Source organism: Nerophis ophidion, linkage group LG27 (assembly GCF_033978795.1).
Source record: "Nerophis ophidion isolate RoL-2023_Sa linkage group LG27, RoL_Noph_v1.0, whole genome shotgun sequence".
Taxonomy (NCBI): Eukaryota; Metazoa; Chordata; class Actinopteri; order Syngnathiformes; family Syngnathidae; genus Nerophis; species Nerophis ophidion.
The window spans coordinates 4187040-4206461 of NC_084637.1; the positions used below are offsets into that span (position 1 = coordinate 4187040).

At 42.4% G+C, this 19422-nt stretch overlaps 1 protein-coding gene across 2 annotated transcripts; it reads right to left on the minus strand.

The window, feature by feature from the left end:
- Positions 1 to 109: 109 nt before the first annotated feature.
- orc4 (origin recognition complex, subunit 4) lies at positions 110 to 17450 on the minus strand. Of its 2 annotated transcripts, none has more exons than XM_061889851.1 (14): positions 17377 to 17450; positions 15101 to 15177; positions 13634 to 13710; positions 13475 to 13565; positions 13327 to 13402; positions 13164 to 13249; positions 9550 to 9598; positions 5105 to 5256; positions 4866 to 5039; positions 4712 to 4798; positions 701 to 809; positions 540 to 635; positions 408 to 475; positions 110 to 352 (listed from the first exon to the last, which is right to left on the minus strand). In XM_061889851.1, the coding sequence occupies exons 2-14, from the start codon at positions 15155 to 15157 to the stop codon at positions 170 to 172; spliced, it is 1305 nt and encodes a 434-aa protein (XP_061745835.1). In that variant the 5' UTR covers positions 15158 to 15177; positions 17377 to 17450; the 3' UTR covers positions 110 to 169. The 2 variants fall into 2 exon arrangements, with proteins under 2 accessions (XP_061745835.1, XP_061745836.1); XM_061889852.1 differs by having other exon boundaries at positions 15101 to 15167; positions 17377 to 17436.
- Positions 17451 to 19422: the final 1972 nt, after the last annotated feature.

Sequence of the window (19422 nt, forward strand, 5' to 3'; positions counted from 1 at the left end):
GACCCTAATTAAGAAATCTGTTATAATGAACAATTCTAATCAGTCATTGTAATTCCTGTCCACACATGTGGACACCCCTGCAATGGATGAAAACCTGAGACAAGATCAATGCATTTGTTTCATGTTTAATGTCCGAGCACAAACAAAAGCCAACGTTTATTTCCCCTTTCTATGCAAACGCTGACATGCCCCACTGCTTGATGTCCGTGGGGCATTGTGGGTACTTCTGCATGGCCTCCATGATCTGACCGTGGTCCAGCGCCAGTCTCATCAGCTGATATTCCTTCTGAGTTCTAGCCGAGGAGCCGTCGACGGGCCGGATCAGCTCCAGCTGCTGCAGATGCTCGAAGGCCTGCACGTGTCGCTGCTTATTCGCACGTCAGGAGCGGTAAAGTGTCGGCACTTACCTTCATGATCACCGCTTGCTCAAAGTTGTACATGGAGTTGGACTTTCTCTGCAGGAACTTCTTGAACTCTGAAAACAAGTCGGGGTTAGGAAGTAGAAGACAAAGTCGACGTGCGGCGTTGATGAGGAGTACCGTTGTGAACCATCTGCAGGTTGAAGGGCTCGCCTTGGTAGATGTCGCTGAGGTGTTTCATGGCGATGATCAAGCACAGCTCCAGGATGGAAAGACCTGCAGGGATGTCAAGTCAGGGCTTCTGCTGCTCCGAAGTCATAAAGTTCTGGTGTGCGTCCTACCATGAAGCATATTGGACTGGGCGTCGCTGAAACAAAGTCTGCTGGCTTCCAGCACGTCTGCTGGTTTGATGCTGGGATTATCTGCAGACACGCCACTCAAACACAACATCTGGGAGGAAACCCATCAGGTAAATCAACTTATTTATATTTGTGTTTGTTTGGCATTTATTGTGCAACTTCCTGCTCCCGATTAATGATACATTACGTCTAACTGCTTTTCTAACCACCGGAAAAGGGTGGAGTGCCATCTCTGGGTTGGGGAGGAGACCCTGCTCCAAGTGGAGGAGTTCAAGTACCTAGGAGTCTTGTTCACGAGTGAGGGAAGAGTGGATCGTGAGATCGACAGGCGGATCGGTGCGGCGTCTTCAGTAATGCGGACGTTGTACCGATCCGTTGTGGTGAAGAAGGAGCTGAGCCGGAAGGCAAAGCTCTCAATTTACCGGTCGATCTACGTTCCCATCCTCACCTATGGTCATGAGCTTTGGGTCATGACCGAAAGGATAAGATCACGGGTACAAGCGGCCCAAATGAGTTTCCTCCGCCGTGTGGCGGGTTTCTCCCTTAGAGATAGGGTGAGAAGCTCTGCCATCCGGGAGGAACTCAAAGTAAAGCTGCTGCTCCTCCACATCGAGAGGAGCCAGATGAGGTGGTTCGGGCATCTGGTCAGGATGCCACCAGAACGCCTCCCTAGGGAGGTGTTTAGGGCACGTCCAACCGGTAGGAGGCCACGGGGAAGACCCAGGACACGTTGGGAAGACTATGTCTCCCGGCTGGCCTGGGAACGCCTCGGGATCCCCCGGGAAGAGCTAGACGAAGTGGCTGGGGAGAGGGAAGTCTGGGCTTCCCTGCTTAGGCTGTTGCCCCCGCGACCTGACCTCGGATAAGCGGAAGATGATGGATGGATGGATGGATGGATGGATGGATGCTTTTCTAACCACAACAACCCACTTCTCAGCAACACTAGAAATGTCCTAAAATGGTCCCAATGCAGTTTTGGTCTGATTTTAAGTCATTTTAGACATTTACTAATTCTGACTAGGATTGTCCCGATACAACTTTTTGTCGTCAGCGAACAATGGAGTCAATAGTTAAGTGAAGTGAATGGCGGCAATGGTCTAGACCAGGGGTAGGGAACCTGTGGCTCTTTTGATGACTGCATCTGGCTCTCAGATAAATCTTAGCTGACATTGCTTAACACGATAATTATGAATAATTCCGCTGGAATTCACGGTGCTAAAAATAACGTTCAAAATATAAAACATTCTCATGCATTTAAATCCATCCATCCGTTTCCTACCGCACCTGTTCAAGAAGTCGCATGAATGGTAAGAAGTATTTTATGTCACGATGGGGGGGGTCGCAGCTTACTGCGGGGTCGTTCTCCCAGGAAGGCAGACGGCATTTAGGTAAAAACATGACTTAATTTAAACTAAAAAAAGATAGAAACAAAAATCGCTCACAGTGGAGGCACAACATGGCCTAAGGAAGAAAGCTAACGCATAAACAGACTATGAACATAAATCAAACTAAACTTACTTGGCATGGCATGAAGCACGAAACTATGGCAAGGCATGAAACAAGTCAGCACAGAGCAAGAAAAGATCACATTGACGCCAGGGCGACTGACTGGCAAAGACAAGCTTAAATACTGCCTCTGATTAGTGCTCGGGAAGCAGGTGAGCGGGCATTTTGTCCACCAGAGACAGTAAACCAGACAAGGGAGTGGAAAAAACAGGAACTTAAAGAGTCCAAAGGACAAACAGCACATGGCCAAACAAAAACATGATCAACAGACATGACATTTTATTTATTATTGGTTAGCTTCAGAATAACAATGTTATGAAAAAGAATAAGAGACTTTTTATACTCTAAAAATGTTGGTCTTACTTAAAAATGCACGCATTTAGTTGTATTCAGTGTTAAAGAATATGATATGGCTCTCACGGAAATACATTTTGAAATATTTGGCTTTCATGGCTCTCTCAGCCCTGCGATGAGGTGGCGACTTGTCCAGGGTGTACCCCGCCTTCCGCCCGATTGTAGCTGAGATAGGTGCCAGCGCCCCCCGCGACCCCAAAAGGGAATAAGCGGTCGAAAATGGATGGATGGGCCCTCTCAGCCAAAAAGGTTCCCGACCCCTGGCGTAGTGGGTAGAGCGGCCGTGCCAGAAACCTGAGGGTTGCAGGTTCGCTTCCCACCTATTGACATCCAAATCGCTGCCGTTGTGTCCTTGGGCAGGACACATCACCCTTTTCCCCCGGTGCCGCTCACACTGGTAAATGAATGATGAATGAATGATTGGTGGTGGTCGGAGGGTCCGGAGGCTCAAACTGGCAGCCACGCTTCCGTCAGTCTACCCCAGGGCAGCTGTGGCTACAGATGTAGCTTACCACCACCAGGTGTGAATGAATGATGGCTTCCCACTTCTCTGTGAGCGCTTTGAGTATCTAACAATAGAAAAGCGCGATATAAATATAATCCATTATTATTATTATTATATTTATATAGCACTTTTCTCTAGGGACTCAAAGCGCTTTTACATAGTGACACCCAATATCTAAGTGACATTTAAAGCAGTGTGGGTGGCACTGGGAGCAGGTGGGTAAAGTGTCTTGCCCAAGGACACAACGGCAGTGACTAGAATGGCAGAAGCGGGGATCAAACGTGGAACCCTCAAGTTGCTGGCACGGCCACTCTACCAACCGAGCTAAAACCGCCCCAATAGGAGTCGTTCTCTATTATAAAGCGCTCTAAAAAAAAACATTTTAAATACCTACTGAAACCCACTACTAGTTTATATATCAATGATGAAATATTAACATTGCAACACATGCTAATACGGCCTTTTTAGTTTACAAAATTGCAATTTTAAATTTGACGCGGAAGTATCATGCTAAAACGTCGCGGTATGATGACACGTGCGCATGACGTCATGCATTGTCGAGAACATTTTGTTCCAGCACCGTTCCCAGCTATAAGTCCTCTGTTTTCATCGCATAATTCCACAGTATTCTGGACATCTGTGTCGCTAAATCTTTTGCAATTTGTTCAATGAATAATGGAGACGGCAAAGAAGAAAGCTGTAGGTGGGAAGCGGTGTATTGCGGCCGCCTTTAGCAACACAAACACAGCCGGTGTTTCTTTGTTTACATTCCAGAAAGATGACAGTCAAGTTTTATAATGGAACTGAGATGTCAAGTGAACACGGTTGGATTGGACCACACACACAAAGTACAGTGTATTATGCAGCGATCATTTAATATTGTGTTTCGAAGAGGGTCCCTTGCAAATAGATGGGCATCGCAACTAGCCGTCGACTGGTGCTGAAGAAAAGTGCGGGGTCGACCTTCAGGTTGTACAGGTACGACCATATAATCTCACTAAAACACTAGAAAAACAATCAGCAGATAAGGGATTTTCCAGAATTATCCTAGTAAATGTATCTAATAACATCTGAATCACTCCCAATGCCCTCGTCTTTTTTTTTTTTTGTAGTCCTCCACTCTCACTTTCCTCATCCACAAATCTTTCATCTTCGCTCAAATTAATAGGGAAATCGTCGCTTTCTCGGTCTGAATCGCTCTCGCTGCTGGTGGCCATGATTGTAAACAATGTTCAGATGTGAGGAGCTCCACAACCCGTGACATCACGCGCACTTCGTCTGCTACTTCCGGTACAGGCAAGGCTTTTTTATTAGCGACCAAAAGTTGCAAACTTTATCGTTGATGTTCTCTACTAAATCCTTTCAGCAAAAATGTGGCAATATCGCGAAATGATCAAGTATGACACATAGAATGGACCTGCTATCCCCGTTTAAATAAGAACATCTCATTTCAGTAGGCCTTTAACACCTCTATAAGTATACATATAATGTATTAAAATGCAAATTCATATTTAAATGTAATTATGTATTTTGCCCATTTAAGCTTTAATTGCAGTTCCGCTTTAAAGTTATTTTTTGTGGGATTTAAAGACAGAATATGTAGTTTTCTTGAGAGATGATGTTCTCACCAGCAACGTGTGCAAAGAGCGGAAATCTTTACTGGAGTGAAAATGTCTCTGTAAAACTTCCTCCACCGATTTGTCTCCACAAAGACTCTGGGTAAAAACAAACAAGCAGAAAGGTTTCACTTTTGTGGCCCTGCTGTCCTAATGTTTGACTCACCTGGACGCTGTCGTTCCAGTCTTCTCTGAACCTCTGGTCTGGAAAGCCGTCTGACAAGCTGAGCTGGGATCGCACTCGGTCCAGGTACTGAGGGAAGTTCAGGCTGCTGAGCAGGTGGATCTGACGGTGGGAAAAACGCGACTTCACTCGCTTTTCCAGCAGTTCCAGGACGTCCTGTGAACGACCCGTGGACACGTGAGTACAACCGCAGCAAGGGCGGGACGGCTTGGATGCCTCACCAGTCTGCAGGTGAGGCCGACCACGGCCACCGGAGATTGTGCCGACTGGGACACGTCCAGCAGGTTGTAGAGCAGCGTCTGGTTCTTGTGATGCGCGAACAGGTCAAACTCATCCAGGACAAACAGGACTGGACGGGTGTTGCTGCGATCGCCTGTGTGAGGACACGTGTCCCAGATGTATCAAACACGTGTCCCAGATGTGTCAAACATGTGTCCCAGATGTGTCAAACATGTGTTTAAGATGTGTCAAACACGTGTCCGAGATGTGTCAAACACGTGTTGAAGATGTGTCAAACACGTGTTGAAGATGTGTCAAACATGTGTCCAAGATGTGTCAAACACGTGTTGAAGATGTGTCAAACATGTGTCCAAGATGTGTCAAACACGTGTTGAAGATGTGTCAAACATGTGTCCAAGATGTGTCAAACATGTGTTGAAGATGTGTCAAACACGTGTTGAAGATGTGTCAAACACGTGTTGAAGATGTGTCAAACATGTGTCCAAGATGTGTCAAACACGTGTTGAAGATGTGTCAAACATGTGTCCAAGATGTGTCAAACATGTGTTGAAGATGTGTCAAACATGTGTTGAAGATGTGTCAAACATGTGTCCAAGATGTGTCAAACGTGTTGAAGATGTGTCAAACATGTGTTTAAGATGTGTCAACCACGTGTCGGTGATGTGTCAAACATGTGTTGAAGATGTGTCAAACATGTGTTGAAGATGTGTCAAACATGTGTCCCAGATGTGTCAAACATGTGTTGAAGATGTGACAAACACGTGTCCCAGATGTGTCAAACACTTATCAGAGATGTATCAAACACGTGTTGAAAATGTGTCAAACACGTGTCCGAGATGTGTCAAACACATTTGACACACCCCGAACACGTGTTTGACACATCTTCAACACGTGTTTGACACATCTTGAACACGTGTTTTATACATTTTGGACACGTGTTTGAGATGTGCCAAACACGTATCCGAGATGTGTCAAACATGTGTCCAATATGTATAAAACACGTGTTGAAGATGTGTCAAACATGTGTCCAATATGTATAAAACACGTGTTGAAGATGTGTCAAACATGTGTCCAATATGTATAAAACACGTGTTGAAGATGTGTCAAACGTGTGTCCGAAATGTGTCAAACATGTGTTGAAGATGTGTCAAACATGTCCAAGATGTGTCAAACATGTCCAAGATGTGTCAAACACGTGTCCAATATGTACAAAACACATGTTAAAGATGTGTCAAACATGTCCAAGATGTGTCAAACACGTGTTGAAGATGTGTCAAACACGTGTCCGAGATGTGTTAAACACATTTGACACACCCCGAACACGTGTTTGACACATCTTGGACATGTTTGACACATCTTCAACACGTGTTTGACACATCTTGGACATGTTTGACACATCTTTAACATGTGTTTTGTACATATTGGACACGTGTTTGACACATCTTCAACACATGTTTGACACATCTTCAACACGTGGTTGACACATCTTGGACATGTTTGACACATCTTCAACATGTGTTTTGTACATATTGGACACGTGTTTGACACATCTTCAACACATGTTTGACACATCTTCAACACGTTTGACACATTTTCAACACGTGTTTGACACATCTTGGACATGTTTGACACATCTTCAACACGTGGTTGACACATCTTGGACATGTTTGACACATCTTCAACACGTGGTTGACACATCTTGGACATGTTTGACACATCTTCAACATGTGTTTTGTACATATTGGACACGTGTTTGACACATCTTCAACACATGTTTGACACATCTTCAACACATGTTTGACACATTTTCAACACGTGTTTGACACATCTTGGACATGTTTGACACATCTTCAACACGTGTTTGATACATCCTCAAAACGCGTTTGACACATCTTCAACACATGTTTGACACATCTTCAACACGTGTTTGACACATCTTCAACACATGTTTGACACATCTTCAACACATGTTTGACACATCTTCAACACATGTTTGACACATCTTCAACACATGTTTGACACATCTTCAACACATGTTTGACACATCTTCAACACGTGTTTGACACATCTTCAACACGTGTTTGACACATCTTGGACATGTTTGACACATCACCGACACGTGTTTGACACATCTTCAACACGTGTTTGACACATCTTCAACACATGTTTGACACATCTTCAACACATGTTTGACACATCTTCAACACGTGTTTGACACATCTTGGACACGTGTTTGACACATCTTCAACACATGTTTGACACATCTTCAACACGTGTTTGACACATCTTCAACACATGTTTGACACATCTTCAACACATGTTTGACACATCTTCAACACATGTTTGACACATCTTCAACACATGTTTGACACATCTTCAACACATGTTTGACACATCTTCAACACGTGTTTGACACATCTTCAACACGTGTTTGACACATCTTGGACATGTTTGACACATCACCGACACGTGTTTGACACATCTTCAACACGTGTTTGACACATCTTCAACACATGTTTGACACATCTTCAACACGTTTGACACATCTTCAACACGTGTTTGACACATCTTCAACACGTGTTTGACACATCTTCAACACATGTTTGACACATCTTCAACACATGTTTGACACATCTTCAACACATGTTTGACACATCTTCAACACATGTTTGACACATCTTCAACACATGTTTGACACATCTTCAACACATGTTTGACACATCTTCAACACATGTTTGACACATCTTCAACACGTGTTTGACACATCTTCAACACATGTTTGACACATCACCGACACGTGTTTGACACATCTTCAACACGTGTTTGACACATCTTCAACACATGTTTGACACATCCTCAAAACGCGTTTGACACATCTTCAACACGTGTTTGACACATCTTGGACATGTTTGACACATCTTCAACATGTGTTTTATACATATTGGACACGTGGTTGACACATCTTAAACACATGTTTGACACATCTTCAACATGTGTTTTATACATATTGGACACGTGGTTGACACATCTTAAACACATGTTTGACACATATTGGACACGTGTTTGTCACATCTTCAACACATGTTTGACACATCTTCAACACGTGTTTGACACATCTTGAACACGTGTTCTATACATCTTGAACACGTTTGACACATCTTGAACACGTGTTTGACACATCTTGAACACGTGTTTGACACATCTTGAACACGTTTGACACATCTTGAACACGTGTTTTATACATCTTGGACACGTGTTTGAGATGTGCCAAACACGTATCCGAGATGTGTCAACCATGTGTCCAAGATGTGTCAAACATGTGTCCAAGATGTATAAAACACGTGTTGAAGATGTGTCAAACGTGTCCTAGATGTGTCAAACACATGTCCAAGATGTGTTTGACACATGTCCAAGATGTGTTTGACACATGTCCAAGATGTGTTTGACACATGTCCAAGATGCGTCAAACAGATGTCCAAGATGTGTCAAACGTGTCCTAGATGTGTCAAACACATGTCCAAGATGTGTCAAACGTGTCCTAGATGTGTCAAACGTGTCGTAGATGTGTCAAACACATGTCCAAGATGTGTCTGACACATGTCCAAGATGTGTTTGACACATGTCCAAGATGTGTTTGACACATGTCCAAGATGTGTTTGACACATGTCCAAGATGTGTTTGACACATGTCCAAGATGTGTTTGACACATGTCCAAGATGTGTTTGACACATGTCCAAGATGTGTTTGACACATGTCCAAGATGTGTTTGACACATGTCCAAGATGCGTCAAACAGATGTCCAAGATGTGTCAAACGTGTCCTAGATGTGTCAAACACATGTCCAAGATGTGTCAAACGTGTCCTAGATGTGTCAAACGTGTCGTAGATGTGTCAAACACATGTCCAAGATGTGTCTGACACATGTCCAAGATGTGTTTGACACATGTCCAAGATGTGTTTGACACATGTCCAAGATGTGTTTGACACATGTCCAAGATGTGTTTGACACATGTCCAAGATGTGTTTGACACATGTCCAAGATGTGTTTGACACATGTCCAAGATGTGTTTGACACATGTCCAAGATGCGTCAAACAGATGTCCAAGATGTGTCAAACGTGTCCTAGATGTGTCAAACGTGTCGTAGATGTGTCAAACACATGTCCAAGATGTGTCTGACACATGTCCAAGATGTGTTTGACACATGTCCAAGATGTGTTTGACACATGTCCAAGATGCGTCAAACAGATGTCCAAGATGTGTCAAACGTGTCCTAGATGTGTCAAACACATGTCCAAGATGTGTCAAACGTGTCCAAGATGTGTCAAACACATGTCCAAGATGTGTCAAACGTGTCCTAGATGTGTCAAACACATGTCCAAGATGTTTCAAACACGCTTGCATAGCCGGTTGTGTCGTTACCTGACCTTTTCTCAGCGCCTCCAACAGGAAAGCCAAGTTCTCTGCGAAGCTCCCCTAAAAACATCCAAACTGTTAGTTCTGATGAAAAACAACTGTTAGTTCTGATGAAAAACAACTGTTAGTTCTGATGAAAAACAACTGTTAGTTCTGATAAAAAACAACTGTTAGTTCTGATGAAAAACAACTGTTAGTTCTGATGAAAAACAACGGTTAGTTCTGATGAAAAACAACTGTTAGTTCTGATGAAAAACAACTGTTAGTTCTGATGAAAAACAACGGTTAGTTCTGATGAAAAACAACGGTTAGTTCTGATGAAAAACAACTGTTAGTTCTGATGAAAAACAACTGTTAGTTCTGATGAAAAACAACGGTTAGTTCTGATGAAAAACAACGGTTAGTTCTGATGAAAAACAACAGTTAGTTCTGATGAAAAACAACTGTTAGTTCTGATACAAAACAACTGTTAGTTCTGATACAAAACAACTGTTAGTTCTGATACAAACATGATCCCTCACATATTTCTGCATTGCTAACTCAACCCTCAAGCATTTTGAGATAGATGTGATCTAAAGTTATTTGTTATGGACTAAAATGCACAATATTTTGGGCGGGTTGATCGATCTTTAAAATAAAAACTTTAGGCAAAACTCTAAGCATGTTTTGAGAAATACAAATATTGGTCTTTCTTTAACTTAATTTGAATTATAATCAGATAATCAAAAATGCAAGTGTGATTAATTTGATTATAAAAACTAATCATAGCAAAAATCAAATGGACATTTGTGTTATTTTTGTGGCACCAAGTCGTCAGTACTCCTGTTTGTACAGCAGAGGGCGCCATTGTATATTGATCCATGGTGTCAGGGTGGATGTACATACAGTATGTACACAATATGGCTTTGCTGTGTCAGCTGTTTTTTAACCACATGAAAACATGTGTGACTGTATCACAGTATCGACATGTGGTATCAGACCATCAGACAGTTTCAGCAACTAGCAGCCGAATGTTTGTAGTTATTTCCCTTTTTAAAAAGTGCAAGTATAAGTAATGTGGCTTTTGCTTAATATTTATATTTAAAATGTGGATTATAAAGAATTTAAACATACATTTAATTAATGTTAAAATATTATTGAATAACAATGTAATTTTTATAAATTGAGTATTACATTTTTTACATATATTTGTTGATTGATCGGTTGAGGCAGGTTAAGATTTAAATTAAGAAAGCTAAGTGACGGCACCGTTTTTGTTACTTAGCAACTTTGTCTTTTATGTTTGACTTAATGCTACATTAAAAAGATTTATTTTGCAAATCGCTCAAAGTTACATTTCTTAAACCAAAAAATAACAAAAACACCACCGGCGGTGGGCTCACAGAAGATGGGAGAGTGGCCGTGCCAGCAACCTGAGGGTTCCTGGTTCAATCCCCACCTACTACCAACCTCGTCACATCCGTTGTGTCCTTGAGCAAGACACTTCACCCTTGCTCCTGATGGGTCCTGGTTAGCGCCTTGCATGGCAGCTCCCACCATCAGTGTGTGAATGTGTGTGTGAATGGGTGAATGTGGAAATAGTGTCAAAGCGCTTCGAGTAGCTTGAAGGTAGAAAAGCGCTATACAAGTATGTGCAGGGGGTGTGGCCTGCGGGCCTGCAGCGAAGCGGGGTGTGTCAGGACTGGCCTCAAAATCAGCGACAGGTGCGTAAATGGCCCACCTGGGCCTCGTTATCTACTCACCTGTCGCTCTGTTATAAGCAGCAGCCAGGAGGAGAGACGGAGTTAGGGAGCTAGTGAGCTAGGGAACTGGCGTGGGAGCGACAGCGAGAGAGATAGAGACTAAAAGACAATTACTGAAAAGCAACCTGGGACATTACGTCAAAATAAAACAATACTGTAACCCTGAAATGGGCTCTCATGTCGGTGCTTGGTGGTCTGAAGAACCCCCAGGAGGGAAACCTCCACAAAGTATAACCCATTTACCAACATGTGTGTCTATGTTTCACACTTATTAATTACAGAATATTGAATTGCTTGACTGCCTAAATGATTTTTCTGGCTTTCATGCTTGTGTTAGTTTCGTACACTCGAACACGCTCATACATCAAAACAGTCCGAGAGAATCAACGAACAATTTGGATTCTTGTTGTTGTCACGATGTAATATACAGTACAAGTATGGACACACCTTCTCATTCAATGTGTTTTCTTTATGTTCAAGACTATTTACATTGTAGATTGTCACATCAAAACTATGAATGAACACGTGGAGTTATGTACTTCACAAAAAAAGGAGAAATAACTGAAAACATGTTTTGTATTCTAGTTTCATCAAAATAGCCACTCTTTGCTCTGATTGCTGCTTTGCACACTCTTGGCATTCTCTCCATGAGCTTCAAGAGGTAGTCACCTGAAATGGTTTTCACTTCACGGGTGTGCTTGAAGCTCTTGGAGAGAATGCCAAGAGTGTGCAAAAAAAGTAATCAGAGCAAAGAGTGGCTAGAATTATAAAACATGTTTTCAGTTATTTCACCTTTTTTTGTTAAATACATAACTCAACATTTGTTCATTCATAGTTTTGATGTGACAATCTACAACAGTGGTTCTCAACCTTTTTTCAGTGATGTACCCCCAAATCAGAGCAGAGCATTTTTGGTTGAAAAAAAGAGATAAAGAAGTAAATTACACCACTATGTCATCAGTTTCTGATTTATTAAAATGTATAACAGTGCAAAATATCGCTCATTTGTAGTGGTCTTTCTTGAACTAGTTGGAAAAAAAGATATAAAAATAACTAAAAACTTGTTGAAAAATAAACAAGTGATTCAATTATAAATAAAGATTTCTACACATAGAAGTAATCATCAACTTAAAGTGTCCTCTTTGAGGATTGTAATAGAGATCCATCTGGATTCATCAACTTCATTCTAAACATTTCTTCACAAAATAGAAATCTTTAACATCAATATTTATGGAACATGTCCACAAAAAATATAGCTGTCCACACTGAATATTGCATTGTTGTATTTCTTTTCACAGTTTATGAACTTACATTCATATTTTTTTAAGTATTATTCAATAAATACATTTTTAAATTGTTGCTATTTTTAGAAATTTTTTTATAAAATCTCGCATACCCCCATTTGAGAACCACTGATCTACAATATAAAAAGTCATGTGTGAGGAGGTGTGGCCTGCAGCCCTGCAGCGATGAGGGGTGTGCCAGGGCTGGCTCTGAGATTGGCGACTATAAAGACTATAACAATGGGAGTCATCACTTCCAAGCATCAAGGGTTGGAATTGGGGGTTAAAACACCAAAAATTATTCTCGGGCGCGGCCACCGCTGGTGCTCACTGCTCCCTTCACCTCCCAGGGGGGATCAAGGGTGATGGGTCAAATGCAGAGAATAATTTCCCCACACCTACTTTGTGTGTGACGATCATTCGTACTTAAAAAAAAAAAAGTAAGCACTATTGATACCAGCAACTTTTGGAGGTTTAACGTAATTTCCTGTCATTTTCATGTGAGCCATATTCACTTTTACGCAAGTATGGGTTTTTTGGTAGATGATATGGCAGAATAATTATGTGAAAAAGGTCCGCACTTTGTATCTAGACACTCACAAACACTTTGTCCCCAACAACGTTTTCCAGGTGGAGTTGTCGCGTTATTTCTTTCAGGGCTATTCTGTCGTCGGTCTGCAAGAGGCCTGCAACAAACAAGATGGCAGATGTGTTTTTTCTGGACACACGGAAGAGTTTCTTGTGAGGAAAAGCGGCCACACACCGTTGAGTCGGACCTGCAAGAGGTTGTTCTGCACGTCCTTTTCTTGCAGCAGGTCTCGCAACACACACCCGAGGAGCTGCGGACAACAGAGCGCCACCATGTGTCACTTCCACGTACTGCCGTGACGGCCGAGCGCAGGAAACCTCACCGTGGTTTTCCCCGCTCCCCTGGGACCTACGATCAGCACGGAGTTACTTTCCCCGTGGATGGCAGTCCGCTTCAGCAGCTCCAGCAAGTGTCTGGAATGGAAACATTCAATGTGGGAGACACAGGGCAGTAAAACACCATGCTCTCCAGCGGAACTGACTTGTGTTGGGCCTCCGACGCCTCCAGCCGGCTGGGAAGTTGCTGATTGCAAAGTCGTTCTCTCAGACACGTCTGAAGCTGTCAGTGAACACACGGTCAAAGCCTTCACCACTGTACTACCAATAATGACCACTGTACTACCAATAATAACCACTGTGCTACCAATAATAACCACTGTGCTACCACTAATAACCTCTGTGCTGCCACTAATAACCACTGTACTACCAATAATAACCAATAATGACCACTGTACTACCACTAATAACCAATAATGACCACTGTACTACCAATAATAACCACTGTACTACCAATAATAACCACTTTACTACCAATAATGATCACTGTGCTACCAATAATAACCACTGTGCTACCACTAATAACCACTGTACTGCCACTAATAACCACTGTACTACCAATAATAACCACTGTACTACCAATAGTAACCACTGTACTACCACTGATAACCACTGTACTACCACTGATAACCACTGTACTGCCACTAATAACCACTGTACTACCAATAATAACCACTGTACTACCAATAATAACCACTGTGCTACCACGGACAACCAGTGTGCTACCACTAACAACCACTGTGCTACCACTAACAACCACTGTACTACCACTAATAACCACTGTACTACAACTAATAACCACTGTGCTACCAATAATAACCACTGTGCTACCAATAATAACCACTGTACTACCAATAGTAACCACTGTACTACCACTAATAACCACTGTAGTACCAATAATAACCACTGTACTACCAATAATAACCACTGTGCTACCAATAATAACCACTGTACTACCAATAATAACCACTGTACTACCAATAGTAACCACTGTACTACCAATAATAACCACTGTACAACCAATAATAACCACTGTACTACCAATAGTAACCACTGTACGACCACTGATAACCATTGTACTACCACTAATAACCACTGTACTACCAATAATAACCACTGTACTACCAATAATAACCACTGTGCTATCACTAACAACCACTGTGCTACAACTAATAACCACTGTGCTACCAATAATAACCACTGTACTACCAATAATAACCACTGTACTAACACTAATAACCACTCCACTACCAATAATAACTACTGTAATACCAATATTAACCACCAATAATAACCACTGCACTACCACTAATAACCACTGCACTACCAATAAAAACCACTGTACTACCAATAATAACCACTGTACTACCACTAATAACCACTGCACTACCAATAAAAACCACTGTACTACCAATAATAACCACTGCACTACCACTAATAACCACTGTACTACCAATAATAACCACTGTACTACCAATAATAACCACTGTACTACCAATAATAACCACTGTACTACCAATAATAACCACTGTACTACCAATAATAACCACTGTACTACCAATAATAACCACTCTACTACCACTAAGCTGGAATCTTCTACAAAGTCAACCCACCTGTGTGATGCATTCCCCAATTGGTATTGGAGCATCTTTGGACTTGCGTTTGCTCATGGTCAGGTGACTACAGGTGACTACAGGAGGCATGTTAGAAAAAAGTTGGTTAAAGTAAGTACATCTGGGAAATATATGGCAACAAACCGAGATGTGGACCTCAACACGCCTCAAATGGCCGATGAGTAACAATAGTCGGCTGTGTAGCAAAATGGGATGCAGGGACTAAACCATCCCATCCATCCATTTTCTACCGATAGTCTTTTTTGGGGGTTGCGGGGGGTGCTGGAGCCTATCTCAGCTGCATTCGGGCGGAAGGCAGGGTACGCCCTGGACAAGTCCCCACCTCATCACAGAGCCACTAGGGCAGGGGTCTCAGACACGCGGGCCGAGATGTTATTTTGCGGCCCCCACCTTAATATGAAAGTTTAATGTTAATGCGGCCCGCGAGTTTTATATGAATGGCGCTTGACTGCGTTGTGTGAGGAGCTGAAGGAATCTACCAATCACGGTGTTGTATGTGGCTCTCGAGGGCCAAACATGGACGTCACTTGCATGATGCAAGCAGAGAAACGTTTTACCGCTTTTCCACTAGACCCTCCATCCCTCCCTCGCTCGCCCGCTCTCTCTCTCTCTGTTACTGTGTGTGTGTGTGTGTGTGTGTGTGTGTCTCGCTCGCTCCCTCCCCCGGCGCCGGGGAGACGAGCGGACCGGTAGCTTCCGAAGCACTCCGCCGAAGGACCGAGCGACAATACAAAACTGTGGTGCAGCGCTGATACTCCGACAGAGAGTCGCTGGGCGAATTGGACGTGTAACACATTAGTCGTGATGTTAGCCCGTTGGCTCCAGACCGAGACAATTTTTGATATTTGGGTCCAAAATGGCTCTTTCAACGTTCTTGGTTGCCTACCCCTGCATTAATGGAAAAGCGGCAAATGAGTGAAAGCGACAGAATCGTTGCCATGGAGACGAGGGTTTTCTTACCAGCTTGGCTGCAGTCACACCGCGACACCTGTCAGTCAGTAATAACAGTCCCCGATAACCTGGACCAATTCAAACCGTTATTTGTTTCTTTTATTGTTTAATTTGCCTTGCAGAACTACGGAAGTGACTGCAAGGCATACTTGATCCACAACCACACAGGTCACACTGAGGGTGGCCGTATAAACAATTTTAACAATGTTACAAATATGCACCACACTGTGAACCAACACCAAACAAGATTGACAAACACATTTTGGGGAGAACATCAGCACTGTAACACAACATCAACACCACAGAACAAATACCCAGAATCCAATGCAGGCCTAACTCTTCCGGGCGGGGTTGGGGGTTCCGGGGGTGTATGTGTAGCCCGGAAGAGTTAGGGCTGCCTGGGATTCTGGGTATCTGTCCTGTGGTGTTTATGTTGTGTTACGGTGAGGATGTTCTCCCAAAATGTGTTTGTCATTCTTGTTTGGTGTGGGTTCACAGTGTGGTGCATATTTGTAACAGTGTTAAAGTCGTTTATATGGCCACTCTCAGTGTGACCTGTGTGGCTGTTGATCGAGTATGTCTTGCAGTCGCTTACCGCGTCTACATAAGCCAGGTATATATAAGTATGACGGAAAAATCGAGAGTATATAGGTATGATGCTGTAAAGCTCCTTTCATATTAAACTCGCGGGCCGCACCAACATTAAATTTTCACATCAAGATGCTTGCAAAATAACGTCTCGCGGGCCGCGTGTTTGAGACCCCTGATTATTTATTTTTATTTTTATTGCTTCCTCCCACCTCCAAAGACATGCACCTGGGGATAGGTTGATTGGCAACACTAAATGGTCCCTAGTGTGTGAATGTGAGTGTGAATGTTGTCTGTCTATCTGTGTTGGCCTTGCGATGAGGTGGCGACTTGTCCAGGGTGTACCCCGCCTTCCGCCCGATTGTAGCTGAGATAGCCCCGCGACCCCTAAAAGGGAATAAGCGGTAGAAAATGGATGGATGGATTTTGTTCCAACTTTTTGGTACGTTGGTAGAAGTCCAAAATCGGAAATATTGTTTTTATAAAAAGTTAATTAGTCCCTTCCGCGTCCGCTTTATTGTATTTTGGTAGTTTAAGTGCGACATCCGGGTACTTGAAGTGGGAATATATAGTTGTGCGAGCTAAACTAGCAACACCCATCCATCCATTTGAATAACCAATAATAATACTAGTAGTATTCGCGTTTTCTAAATCAAAACACAAGCTTACGTTTTAACACCAAAACTCACTCAATAACGACTTTATACAAGACATACCTGACGGAGACGATGTATAAACTTCCGCGGGAAAGAAGTCTTGTGTAGAATGACAACTTCCGGATTTTTACTGCATTTCCGCTGTTGTCTTCGCTGATTGGCTACAACCGCTGGGTTGTGGGCAGGGCGTCACCTGCACTTTCTCAAAATATCCACACGAGGGCAGTGTCAGCAAACCTTCGTTGTTTACATCACTTCAAGTTCACATAAAATCCACAGGGGGCGCAAGTGTTTGTTGTCTCAAACCAGAGTGGACAAACATGCAAAATTGTGGTAACGACAAAAGAGATACAAGGCGAGTATTCCCGTTACCGTTACTTTATAATTGAATATTTGAAAGATTGGTACTATTAAATCATGTTAAAACCAGACTGAGAAATATATATGACAAACAAATGTCTTTGTGATCAATTTGACAACATATAAACAATACAAGCAATCTAACAATATAAACAATAAATACAAATATTTCCGTTTGTTACACAAAATAGTTTGAGCAAATAAAATGATTAGTGCAAAAATAACTAAACAAAAGCAAAACATTTAAATGTTTAGGCTTTTAGCACCTAAATATTGCTGTCCAACAACCTATTCCCTGTGTTTATAAACTTTATAAAGCAATACGGAATAAATACAATGGAGGAATTAAACTGCCACAACAAGCATGTCTTTTGTATGTATTACCACAAACATAAACAATGCATCAAAGCATCCAAAACCAAAACATTTGAAGTTGTATTTAATCCAAACAGACAAATGAGATGTACTAAAAGACCATCACTTATGTACTGTATGATATCATACAGTATATACAGTACAGGCCAAAAGTTTGGACACACCTTCTCCTCATTTAATGTTTTTTCTTTATTTCCATGACTACTTACATTGTAGATTTTTACATCAAAACTATGAATGAACACATGTGGAATTATGTACTTAACAAAAAAAAGGTGAAATAACTGAAAACATGTTTTATATTCTATTATACTATGGATCGGTTCGCAGCCGAATGTGAAGCAACCGGACTGAGAATCAGCACCTCCAAGTCCAAGTCCATGGTTCTCGCCCGGAAAAGGGTGGAATGCCATCCCCGGGTTGGGGAGGAGACCCTGCCCCAAGTGGAGGAGTTCAAGTACCTCGGAGTCTTGTTCACGAGTGGGGGAAGAGTGGATTGTGAGATCGACAGGCGGATCGGTGCGGCGTCTTCAGTAATGCGGACGTTGTACCGATCCGTTGTGGTGAAAAAGGAGCTGAGCCGGAAGGCAAAGCTCTCAATTTACCGGTCGATCTACATTCCCATCCTCACCTATGGTCATGAGCTTTGGGTCATGACCATAGGTTTAATACCAATATGTCACATACTGCATATATATAAGTATCATTAGCTGTATCAACATTTCAACTTTTTTTTTTTTTTTTTCATTTATTTCATTTTTGGTTCTTGCACGAATGCATCTCGAGAATAGAAAGTAGCCCACAAGGCGCACTTTGGGCATCCCTGCTTTAAAGCATCTTTAAACTGAAGAATCTGACACTGACAGGATTATTTCCAAAGGACTTCACATCTATAGTAATAAATGTGTTGTTTCTTCTATGAAGAGTCCTCCAGCACTGATTTAACCCTTCTGTAACGTTCATATTGTTGTTAGTCAGCCAGCATTTGTGGGTCTAATGGACCCCTTGCATTTTGTGGCTTTTAATGCCTCACAATCAAACACTTTTATGTTAAAATGCTGAACAGATGTTTATTGGGATAAGGTAAACATCTGTTCAGTATTTTGACATATAAGTGTTTGATTGTGAGGCATTACATATAAGATGTCCAGGTCCATTGGACCCAGGGCTAATAGAAGTGAGGAAATTGATGTTCTGTGTACCACACACACACACACACACACACACACACACACACACACACAGGAGGCCTAGACAGGAGGAGGACAGAGTGTAGGTACACAGAACATCAGAGGGTCAAATGTGCGAGAAAATGAGAGCAGACAGTGTTGACAAACAATGTTGCAACCTTGTGTGGGAACCCCAGGTGCA